General features: G+C 47.5%; 1 protein-coding gene across 4 annotated transcripts in view; it reads right to left on the bottom strand.

Annotated features, from left to right (window-relative positions):
• The window catches only part of MTERF3 (mitochondrial transcription termination factor 3), a 67,328-nt gene that overhangs the window by 13,729 nt on the left and 41,413 nt on the right, over positions 1-12,186 (bottom strand). For all 4 annotated transcript variants that reach the window (XM_030216963.1, XM_030216990.1, XM_030216981.1 and 1 more), the window contains one exon: positions 11,033-11,180. In XM_030216963.1, coding sequence (XP_030072823.1) covers positions 11,033-11,180 — 148 coding nt within the window. The remainder of the gene's footprint in view (positions 1-11,032; positions 11,181-12,186) is intronic.

The following is a 12,186-nucleotide window of genomic DNA, read 5'->3' on the forward strand; positions in this document are numbered from 1 at the left end:
CCGCACTACCACATATCACGAAAAATTTATGGACTGCCTTGACCCAACTCCCGGCGAACACCCAGCAGATCGAACCTGGAATGACTTCGATCTGCTAACTGAAGAAACCATAATTTAAGCACTGAACAAATTTTCCAAAAAAACACTCCAAATTGGATACTTGCCCCAACAACTTGATAAGGTGCGCCCCTAAACGATTCATAACAGACCTTACATCACACCTGAATTACATGCTACAACACGGACTCTTCCCCAAAGATAAAGGAAATATATTACTTACACCCATTCCCAAAGACTTAAAGAAGAAATTAAATGACACAACCAACTACCGACCAGTAGCATCCATCCCCCTGACAATAAAACTAATGGAAAGTATGGTAACCAAGCAACTCACTGAATACCTGGACAAGTTCACAATACTACATGAATCACAGTCGGGATTTCGATCCAACCATAGCACCGAAACAGTGCTAACCACTCTCATAACCAAATTTAAGCAACTAATTGCAACTGGGAACAATGTACTACTCCTACAATTCGATATGTCCAGCGCGTTTGACATGGTTCAGCCACCAAATACTCTCGAACATCCTAGACTACTTCGGGATTGGAGGAAACGTACTAAGGTGATTTACAGGTTTCTTAACAAGAACTTATCAAGTGACCTCCAAATCAAAAACATCAAGACCATGGAAACCTGAATGCGGAGTACCACAAGGATCACCGCTCTCACCAACCCTTTTCAACCTAATGATGACACCATTAGCCAAATCACTATCTGACCAAGGACTTAACCCATACATATATGCAGACTATGTCACGATATACATCCCGTTCAAACAAGACATAACCGAAATCACAAATAAAATCACACACAGCCTCCAAACAATGAACTCATGGGCGGACGCAGAAAAAAACACAATGTCTCATCCTGTCCTCACAATACAACACAAACAAACCCACCACCATAAACACCCCAGACTACAGCCTTCCGGTCTCAGACAGCCTGAAAATTTTGGGAGTCACAATAGACCGAAATCTCACACTCGAAGATCATGCGAAAAACACAGCAAAGAAAATGTTCTATTCAATGTGGAAACTTAAAAGAATCAAACCTTTTTTCCCTAGGGAAGTATTCCGCAGCCTAGTACAATCAATGGTGTTAAGTCATCTAGACTACTGTAACGCCATCTATGCCGGATGCAAAGAGCAAATCATTAAGAAGCTTCAAACCCCAACACAGCAGCCAGACTCATATTTGGGAAAACAAAATACGAAAGCGCAAAACCACTAAGAGAAAAACTACACTGGCTCCCATTAAAAGAACGAATTGCATTCAAGGTTTGCACCATGGTCCACAAAATCATTTACGGAGAAGCCCCGAACTATATGTCAGACCTCATAGATTTGCCTAGGAGAAACGCAAAGAGATCATCACACACACCTCAATCTCCACTATCCTAGCTGTAAAGGGCTAAAATATAAATCCACATACGCGACCAGCTTCTCATACATCAGCACGCAGCTATGGAACGCACTACCGAAGGCCATAAAAACAACGCAAGACCTAATCATCTTCCGAAGGCTAATGAAAACAGATCTCTTCAAGAAGGCATACCATAAACATCCATCTTAAATACTAATTAATAATACTGCACACGAGCTATACAAAACCGAACTCTTATCACATGACAGACATCACCACACTAAACCTATGTAAAACAAGATCTCTCTACAGTTGATGACCTAAAGTAGATTATAATGCAATTTATCACTCTGATAAGTGCAGAAGGTATTCAAGCAGGTTCTGTGCAGGGCAAGAACGAGGTTCTAGGGCCTTGCTCTCACACCAAACGACAAACCTCCTCCACTTGAAAAAGTAACTCTTTTTAGTGGAATCCTTCCTAGAGGCAAGCAAGACACGGGAGACACCCTCAGACAGACCCAACGCAGTGAAGTCTACACCCTCAACATCCAGGCCGTGAGAGCCAGGGACTGAAGGTTGGGGTGCAGCAACGCTCCGTCGTTCTGCGAGATGAGAGTCGGAAAACACTCCAATCTCCACGGTTCTTCTGAGGACAACTCCAGAAGAAGAGGGAACCAGATCTGACGGGGCCAAAAGGGCGCTATCAGGATCATGGTGCCGTGGTCTTGCTTGAGCTTCAGTAAGGCCTTCCCCACCAAAGGTATGGGAGGATAAGCATACAGGAGGCCGGTCCCCCAATGGAGGAGAAAGGCATCCGACGCCAGTCTGCCGTGTGCCTGTAGTCTGGAACAGAACAGAGGCAGCTTGTGGTTGGTCTGAGAGGCGAAAAGGTCCACCGAGGGGGTGCCCCACTCTCGGAAGATCTTGCGTACCACTCTGGAATGGAGCGACCACTCGTGCGGTTGCATGACTCTGCTCAGTCTGTCGGCCAGACTGTTGTTTACACCTGCCAGGTATGTGGCTTGGAGGAGCATGCCGAACTGGCAAGCCCAACGCCACATGCCCACGGCTTCCTGACACAAGGGGCGAGATCCGGTGCCCCCCTGCTTGTTGGTGTAATACATTGCAACCTGTCTGTCCGAATTTGGATAATTTGGCAGGACAGCCGATCCCTGAAAGCCTTCAGTGCGTTCCAGATCGCTCGGAGCTCCAGGAGGTTGATCTGCAGATCCTTTTCCTGGAGGGACCACAGACCCTGGGTGTGAAGCCCATCGACATGAGCTCCCCACCCCAGGCGAGATGCATCCGTCGTCAGCACTTTCGTGGGCTGTGGAATTTGGAATGGACGTCCCAGGGTCAAATTGGTCCGAATGGTCCACCAGAGCAGTGAAGTGCTGCAACTGGTGGAGAGGCGGATGACATCTTCTAGATTCCCGGTGGCTTGAAACCACTGGGAAGCTAGGGTCCATTGAGCAGATCTCATGTGAAGACGAGCCATGGGAGTCACATGAACTGTGGAGGCCATATGACCCAGAAGTCTCAACATCTGCCGAGCTGTGACCTGCTGAGACGCTCTGGTCTAGACTGAGTTGGCTGGAGATGGGACTTTGGGTAATTTATCACAAACCCCAGCAGCTCCAGCAGTTGAATAGTGCACTGCATAGACCGGAGGGCTCCTGCCTCCGAGGTGTTCTTGACCAGCCAATCGTTGAGATATGAGAACACGTGCACTCCCAGCTTGCGTAGGTAGGCCGCTACCACCACGAGGCACTTTGTAAACACCCGTGGGGCAGAGGCGAGCCCAAAGGGTAGCACACAATACTGAAAGTGCCGTGCGCCCAGGCGGAATCTGAGATACTGTCTGTGAGCTGGCAGTATCGGGATGTGAGTGTATACGTCCTTTAAATCCAGGGAACATAGCCAATCGTTTTTCTGAATCATTGGCAGAAGGGTGCCCAAGGAAAGCATCCTGAACTTTTCTTTGACCAGGAATTTGTTCAGGCCTCTCAGGTCTAGGATGGGACGCATCCCCCCTGTTTTCTTTTCCACAAGGAAGTACCTGGAATAGAATCCCTGCCCTTCCTGCCCGGGTGGTACGGGCTCGACCGCATTGGCGCTGAGAAGGGCGGAGAGTTCCTCTGCAAGTACCTGCTTGTGATGGGAGCTGAAGGATTGAGCTCCCGGAGGACAATTTGGTGGCAGGGAGGCCAAATTCAGGGCGTATCCGCACCGCACTATTTGGAGAACCCACTGATCGGAGGTTATGAGAGGCCACCTTTGGTGAAAAAATTTTAACCTCCCTCCGACCGGCAGATCGTCCGGTACGGACACTTTGAGGGCGGCTATGTTCCCGTGGATCCAGTCAAAAGCCCGTCCCCGGCTTTTGCTGTGGAGGCGCAGGGGGCTGCTTAGGCGCACGCTGTTGACGAGAACGAGCGCGCTGGGGCTGTCCCTGTGCCTGACGAGGCCTTCGGGCCGGCTGGGTGAACCTACGCTTTGCAAAAGAATAGGGTGCAGCCTGCCGGGCCCGGGAAAAACGTCCACCTGCTGAGGTGGATGCTGAAAGCGCCCGGTGGGAGAGCTTGTCGAGGGCGGTTTCCCGCTGATGCAGTTGGTCCACCAGCTGCTCGACCTTCTCTCCAAAAATGTTATCCCCCCCGGCAAGGGACGTCGGCCAGTCTCTGCTGGGTGCGGTTGTCCAGGTCAGAGGCACGCAGCCATGAGAGCCTGCGCATCACTATACCTTGGGCCGCAGCACGAGATGCCACGTCACAGGTGTCATAAATACCCCTGGACAGGAACTTTCTGCACGCCTTCAGCTGCCTGACCACCTCCTGATAAGGCCTGGACTGCTCCGGCGGGAGCTTATCGACCAGGTCCGCCAGTTGCTTCACATTGTTCCGCATGTGGATGCTCGTATAGAGCTGGTACGACTGGATGCGGGTCACAAGCATGGAGGATTGGTAGGCCTTCCTCCCAAACGAGTCCAGAGTGCGAGACTCCCGCCCTGGGGGCGCCGAGGCGGTATCCCTCGAACTCCGTGCCTTCTTGAGAGCAGAATCCACGACCGCCGAGTCATGGGGCAATTGGGGCCGCATTAACTCTGGGTCCAAGTGGATTCTGTACTGGGACTCTGCTTTCTTGGGAATGGTGGGATTAGATAATGGTCTCAACCAGTTCCGAAGCAGTGTCTCTTTGAGGACATTGTGCAGCGGCACCGTGGAGGACTCTCTAGGTGGTGATGGATAGTCGAGGACCTCGAGCATCTCAGCCCTCGGCTCATCCACAGAGACCACGGGGAAGGGAATGCAAATCGACATGTCCCTTACAAAGGAGGCAAATGAGAGGCTCTCAGGGGGCGAGAGCTTCCTCTCTGGTGAAGGCGTGGGGTCCGAGGGAAGACCCGCAGACTCCTCTGAGGAGAAATATCTGGGGTCCTCCTCTTCCCCCCACGAGGCCTCTTCCTCGGTATCGGACATGAGCTCGTGTAGCTGAGTCCTGAACCGGGCCCGGCTCGACGTCGAGGCACCAAGGCCTCGGTGTCGTCGAGCGGTGGACTCCCGCGCCGGCGGGGATGAAGCTCCCTCCATCGACGTCGACTCCACCTGCGTGGCGGTCGAGACCGGCGCCACAAGCGGCGGCGGCGTCGACGGCCTCGGCACCGGGCTAGAGCTCGCCGGCGCCACAGTCATCGGCGCAAGCACCCCCGGCGCCGGCACAGCCTGGCGCATCAGCCCTTCCAGGATCCCCGGAAGGATGGCTCGGAGGCACTCGTCCAGGTCCGCTGTCGGGAAAGACGTGGGGGCCGGTAGAGGCGTCGGTGCCGGAAGCTGCTCGGGTCCAGGAGACTGCACCGAAGTGCTGGGACCCTGACGTGTCGGTACCTCCACCACCGAGGGGGACCTTTCCTCTCGACGCGGACGCTTCGGCGTCGACTCCTCCCCGGTACCGAGCATCGAGGGCGACCGGTGACGGTGCTTCTTAGCCTTCTTGCGGTGCCCGTCACCGGTGCCAGGTGGTATGGAGGAGGTCGATCCCCCTCGGTCCCGAGGAACCGGGTCAGACAGGGTTCGGTCCCGAGGGCCACGGGCTGAGGGAGTGACCGGGGCCGGCTGCCCACGCGGCCCCTCACCCCTACCCTCACCGGAGGGCCTGCGGGCCGACGGGACCTGTTCTCCTGGGGTCGATGCCATCGGTGCCGATTTCTCGGCCATCGATACCGGTACCGAAGGACCGGGCGTCGATACCAATGCCGTCGACGTCGAGGGGCCGGCGCAAGTTCTAAAAAGACGGTCCCGCAGAACTTGCCTCGCAACCTGAGTCCATTTCCGGAGACCGAGACACAGAGAACACGACTTGATATTGTGCTCCGGCCCGAGGCACTGGAGGCACCAAGCGTGGGTGTCGGTCTGCGAGATCGGCCGGCCGCACCGACCACACTTCTTAAATCCACTCGGGACCTTCGAGGACATCGACGGAAAAATCGCGTCGGCGAAGTTAAAGTCGTCGATGGTGGCGGAAATCACACCTCGAAAAAATAAATCGATCTCGTGGCCACAAGGCCGCAACGCGACGCCCTCGCTAGAAAACGAGGGAAAAGGAGCGCGTGCTCTCTTTTTTTTTTTTTTAGGAAAAGAAAAAACTGGAGCGCGCGGCAACAGAAACTAAACGAAAAATAAACAAAATCGCGTAAACGCGACGGTCTTTCCGGGGCTGCTAAGAGAGAGCGGCGACGGCACGACTCTCTCCAGGCGCGGAAAAGAAAAGACTGGCGGGAACGGTCACGCACGGGCGGGAAGACGGCCGCGCATGCGCGGTGGGCGTGCCCTGCGTGCGGACCGCCCGCGAAGCTTCTTCCGGTTGGTGGGGGCTGCCGCGGACGTCACCCAGTCGTGAGAACAAGCAGCCTGCTTGTCCTCGGAGAAATATATATATATATATATATATATATATATATATATATACACCATGATCTACTCCATATGTATGTTCCATGTATGTTATCATGTATGTATGCACCATATGTTATGTTCCATGCACCATACGCAATAACCTTTGCAATTCTACTACCCGAAATGGCATTCGCCATTATGGCAAATGTAAGCCACATTGAGCCTGCAAATAGGTGGGAAAATGTGGGATACAAATGCTACAAAATAAATAAACTGACTCCAATGAAGGACAGTGGTTATTTCAATACTTAGTGTATTATTCCTTATCAAGAAATTTGAGGTTGATGTTCTTTAAAGTAGTATCTTCATAGAAAAAGTGAATGTGGCACAAATTCCAAAATATTTATAACACACACACACACATATATATATATATATATATATACACACACACATACATAAACATACTTATATATACATATATATACATAAAGAGAGAGAGAGAGATAAATTCGTGTCCTGGATCTAAAGTACTGGTAAATATAAGTTACATTTACTAGTAATTTAGATCCAGTACAAAAAATGTAAAGCCTAATATCAGTAGGAGTCAGAGTTGGACAGTAGGAAGATAGAGGAATTTTAGTGTACAGACTTCACAGCTCTGTTACAAAGAATATTTGAGTTGTGCGTTGTTTATGTGCACTGCATGCGTTGTGGTCGATGGGTGAGGGGGACAGTTGCAAGCTAGTTTTGAGGGGTGGGCCACTTTGTAGGATAGTGGTAAAAGTTTGAAGTAGTTTTTAGGGTTTTAGCTAAGTTTCAGGGGGTAGTTTTTGGAATGGGGGCTACTGGGAAGCAGTTTTTAGAGTGAAGTTTTTAGGTTGGGGCAGTTGTAGTGATAGTTTTTCAGGGTGTCCACAATTTTGGGGTGGTAGGGCAGCTATGTGGGGTATTTTCTGGGATGGAGCAGGTTGCAAGGGGTTGGGGCAGTTGCAGTGGTAGCTTTTCAGGGTAGCAACAGTTTGTGGGGTGTCAGGGCAGTTGAGGGGGTAATGTTTTGGGGGTGGGACAGTTTGTGACGGGGGGGGGGGGGGGGGGGGGAGGCTGCAAAAGTTGAGAACAGGGAAAGGCAGTGTGAAAGGAGAATTCCCTAACTGCTATGGTTCACTGTATGTATGCTCCTATGCTACAGAAATTTTCTTCTTTTGGTGGGGGAAGTGGGAGGCTTATTTCTCTGGAAACCCCTGGTTCAATTTTGTCTGTTTTTTGACTCAAGTTTTTACTGATTTTTCCAATGTGCCAAGTTTCATCCCATTCTGTTAAAATTTTGCCTGAGAAGTATTTTGCCTAGAAACAGACAGACATTCTCAATCCTTTTTTTATACGTCTTTCTAAGTACTATTGGACTGGAAAGAATAAAAATGAAGGAGGTGATGTCAGATCTCAGTGGTGCAAGGGTTGTTATACCTATGAAATGGACTGGAGATAGCCCAGAGCGGGACACTTACAAGTAAGCTGTGGGAGTTAGATAATAAAAATCATGGCTAGATCTATACTTCTGTACAAACTAAATGCTCACAGAGCACAAGGAGGAGTCCATTGCCCCAATTACAGGATTTATCATCTTGCATTTGTACTGCAACATGTTTGCAAATGGTTTAGGGTAGGAGAGAAGACAGTCAAGCCTACATGGCTTTGGCTGGAAGAGGATCTTTTAGTAGCAAACCTCCTGGACCGGATGGCATTCATCCCAGAGTACTGATAGAACTGAAAAATGAACTTGCAGAGTTATTGTTAGTAATATGTAATTTATCCTTAAAATCGAGCGTGGTACCGGAAGATTGGAGGGTGGCCAATGTAACGCCGATTTTTTAAAAAGGTTCCAGAGGAGATCCGGGAAATTATAGACCGGTGAGTCTGACGTCGGTGCCGGGCAAAATGGTAGAGACCATTATAAAGAACAAAATTACTGAGCATATTCAAAAGCATGGATTAATGAGACAAAGTCAACATGGATTTAGTGAACGGAAGTCTTGCCTCACAAATCTACTGCATTTTTTCGAAGGGGTGAACAAACATGTGGACAAAGGGGAGCCGGTGGATATTGTATATCTAGATTTTCAGAAAGCGTTTGACAAAGTGCATCTTGAAAGACTCCAAAGGAAACTGGAGAGTCATGGGATCGGAGGCAGTGTATTATTATGGATTAAGAGCTGGTTAAAAGATAGGAAGCAGAGAGTAGGGTTGATGGTCATTATTCTCGATGGAGAAGGGTAGTTAGTGGGGTCCCTCAGGGGTCTGTGCTGGGACAGCTGCTTTTTAACATATTTATAAATGACCTTGAGATGGGAGTATCTAGTGAGGTAATTAAATTTGCAGATGACACAAAGTTATCCAGGGTCATGTCGTCGCAGGAGGAGTGTGAAAGATTACAAGAGGACCTCATGAGACTGGGGGATTGGACGTCCAAATGGCAGACGAAGTTCAATGTTGACAAGTGCAAAGTGATGCATGTGGGAAGGAGGAACCCGAATTACGGCTATGTCATGCAAGGTTCCGCTTTAGGAGTTACGGACCAAGAAAGGATCTGGGAGTCATCGTAGATAGGACGTTGAAATCTTCAGCTCAATGTGCTGCGGTGGCTAAGAAGGCGAACAGAATGTTGAGTATTATTAGAAAAGGGATGGAAAACAAGCATGAGGATGTTATAATGCCGTTTTATCGCTCCATGGTGCGACTGCACCTGGAGTACTGTGTTCAGTTCTGGTCACCTCATCTCAAAAAAGATATAAAGGAATTGGAGAAGGTGCAGAGAAGGGCAACGAAAATGATAAAAGGGATGGGACGACTACCTTATGAGGAGAGGTTAAGAAGGCTAGGACTCTTTAGTCGGGAGAAAAGGCAGCTGAGGGGTGATATGATAGAGGTCTACAAAATAATGAGTGGGGTAGAGCGGACTGATGTGAAGCGTTTGTTTACGCTTTTTAACAATAATAGAACCAGGGGACACAAGATGAAATTAGAATGTGGTAGGTTTTAAAACAAATCGGAGAAAGTTTTTCTTTACTCAGCGCGTGGTTAGACTCTGGAACTCCTTGCCGGAGAAGGTAGTGACGGCAGCTGGCCTTGCTGAGTTTAAAGGGGGTCTGGACAGATTCCTGAAGGAAAAGTCCATTGATCGTTATTAAATTTGGGGTTTTTGCCAGGTTCTTGGGGCCTGGATTGGTCGCTGTTGGAGACAGAATGCTGGGCTTGATGGACCTTTGGTCTTTTCCCAGCATGGCAGTGCTTATGTACTTATGTATTATTAGGAAAGGAATGGAAAACAAAAATGTTATAATGCCTTTGTATCGCTCCATGGTGCGACCGCACCTCAAATACTGTGTTCAATTCTGATCGACGTATCACAAAGAAAGATATAATGGAATTAGAAAAGGTGCAGAGAAGGGTGACTAAAATGATAAAGGGGGTGGGACGACTTCCCTATGAGGAAAGGCTAAAACGGCTAGGGCTCTTCAGCTTGGAGAAAAGGCGCTGAGGGGAGATATGATGCAGGTCTATAAAATAAGGAGTGGAGTGGAATGGGTAGATGTGAAGCGTCTGTTTATGCTTTACAAAATTACTAGGACTAGGGGGCATGCGATGAAGCTACAATGTAGCAAATTTAAAATGAATCAGAGAAAATGTTTCTTCACTCAATGTGTAATTAAACTCTGGAATTTTCCAGAGAATATGGTAAAGGCGGTTAGCTTAGCAGAGTTTAAAAAAAGGTTTGGATGGCTCCCTAAAGAAAAAGCAAAAAGCCTCAATAGCAGAGTGATACTGTCTATATCAAAATTTCAAAAATTAAAAAATGGGGCGAAAAGTCTCAACTAGTGCGGCAACTAAGAAGTTCATTGACATTCAAATGTGTTTGCACGCACAACAAGTCATCATAGACAGAAAAACCCCCGTTGAAAAATTTTTTTTTTGAAAATTTAACTGTGCTTGATACAAATAAAACCTGTGCATAATTATCCTTTCAAATTGCATATAAATCACTCGTATCTAGTGCCCAGAGCCACAGCGTTACTTATCTTTATCTTAATGGCCTGGACACAGACTGTTCCTGAAACCAGGTGAAAATGCTGGTGCCCAAGCTGGATGCGCTGAGCCTGTATTCTGTATCACTATGCACAATTTTTCAGAACGCCCCTGCCCCTCCCATTGCCACGCACTATGAGATTTGGGCACCCAGCATTATAGAACAGCGCACAACCAGATGCGTGCGCAAAACCTACTTATTGCCAATAAGCATCAGTAATTGGTGTGAGCATCCAATTATTGACAGTTGATGGCTCATTAAACAATTCCATCTTGGTAGTGTGCCCACATATTCAAAACAATACGAAGTATAGCATAGTATGCTAGGAGTGGCCTAGTGGTTAGGGTGGTGGACTTTGGTCCTGGGGAACTGAGGAACTGAGTTCGATTCCCAGTTCAGGCACAGGCAGCTCCTTTTGACTCTGGGCAAGTCACTTAACCCTTCATTGCCCCATGTAAGCCGCATTGAGCCTGCCATGAGTGGGAAAGCGCAGGGTACAGATGTAAAAAAAAAAAAAAAAGCAATAAAACATGGGGAGGGGAAAACACTCCCTAGAGGCTGGAATAAGAAAGACAATCAGACTTAGATAGAGGCGCAACTAGTAAAGAGGCATTCAAAGATTCAACTTACCGTATGTGCACTTAATCTAAGCTCTTTCTGAAAAAATCCAAGTCGATTATCTACTCTTTCCACTGAGAAGTTCAATAAATAGGGAGCCTCAGTAACTATTCGAGCAATGGCTTCCTTATTGAACTTTACCGATGCAAGGTAATTCACTCTAAGGAACAAATGGATAGAGAACCATAAAGTACATTTATCCAACAGTTCCCTCAAAGCTGTTTCTACTGCCCGTTTTTCCACTATCCTGAACAAGAGACCATTTTCTGAAACAGCTCCTCAGATGTGGAGTTCAGAGCTTTGTTGTTGTTTCAGATTAAACTCATCAATAGAAATCAAACAAAATAAAACATGGAAAAGAAAATAAGATACCTTTTTTATTGGACATAACTTAATACATTTCTTGATTAGCTTTCGAAGGTTGCCCTTCTAATGTTCCGATCTGACGAAGAAGGGCAACCTTCGAAAGCTAATCAAGAAATGTATTAAGTTATGTCCAATAAAAAAGGTATCATCTTATTTTCTTTTCCATGTTTTATTTTGTTTGATTTCTATTGATAACCTTAAGAGTGGACTAACACGGCTACCACACTCCTCTACTTAAGATTAAACTCAAAAACTTTTTTTTTAAGCAGTTTTCATAATTAATCTTTGCACTCTGGTTGATAGCTCCAAATCTGAAGTTCTGTGGTGTATTGATTATATATTTTTATATACCTTTCTTCAAAAAGCTACAAAACAATTTTCAATACAAATATGAACACAAATCCAGTCTACTGCTTATTCATCTCAACCCAACCCTCACCCTTACCAGCTACCACTTATTTATGGGCCGGTGGAACATGGTAAGCAGTCAAACTTAAAAATGTTTTTTTTCTAAGCAGAGGGTTTTCACTGCTGGAGCGATTCAAACGTGTAACATGTGTAGGCCCTTAATGAAGCCTGTGGTATGTGAAGACAGTCACACTGAAATCAATTAATGCTCAAAGCAGTCTTTACTACATAGCAATAAACCTATCAATTCAATTTCTCTTAGACTGGCTACAGGATTGTCTATAGAAGGAGATGGAGACCAACAAGAAGTTTCTGCAACAGGGTTATGTTGGTATAGGCCACCATTTATTCTGTATGGGCTGGTCTTAAGCTTTTCATTAGCCACACTGAAT

The sequence above is a fragment of the Microcaecilia unicolor genome, chromosome 1, assembly GCF_901765095.1.
Source record: "Microcaecilia unicolor chromosome 1, aMicUni1.1, whole genome shotgun sequence".
Classification (NCBI taxonomy): Eukaryota; Metazoa; Chordata; class Amphibia; order Gymnophiona; family Siphonopidae; genus Microcaecilia; species Microcaecilia unicolor.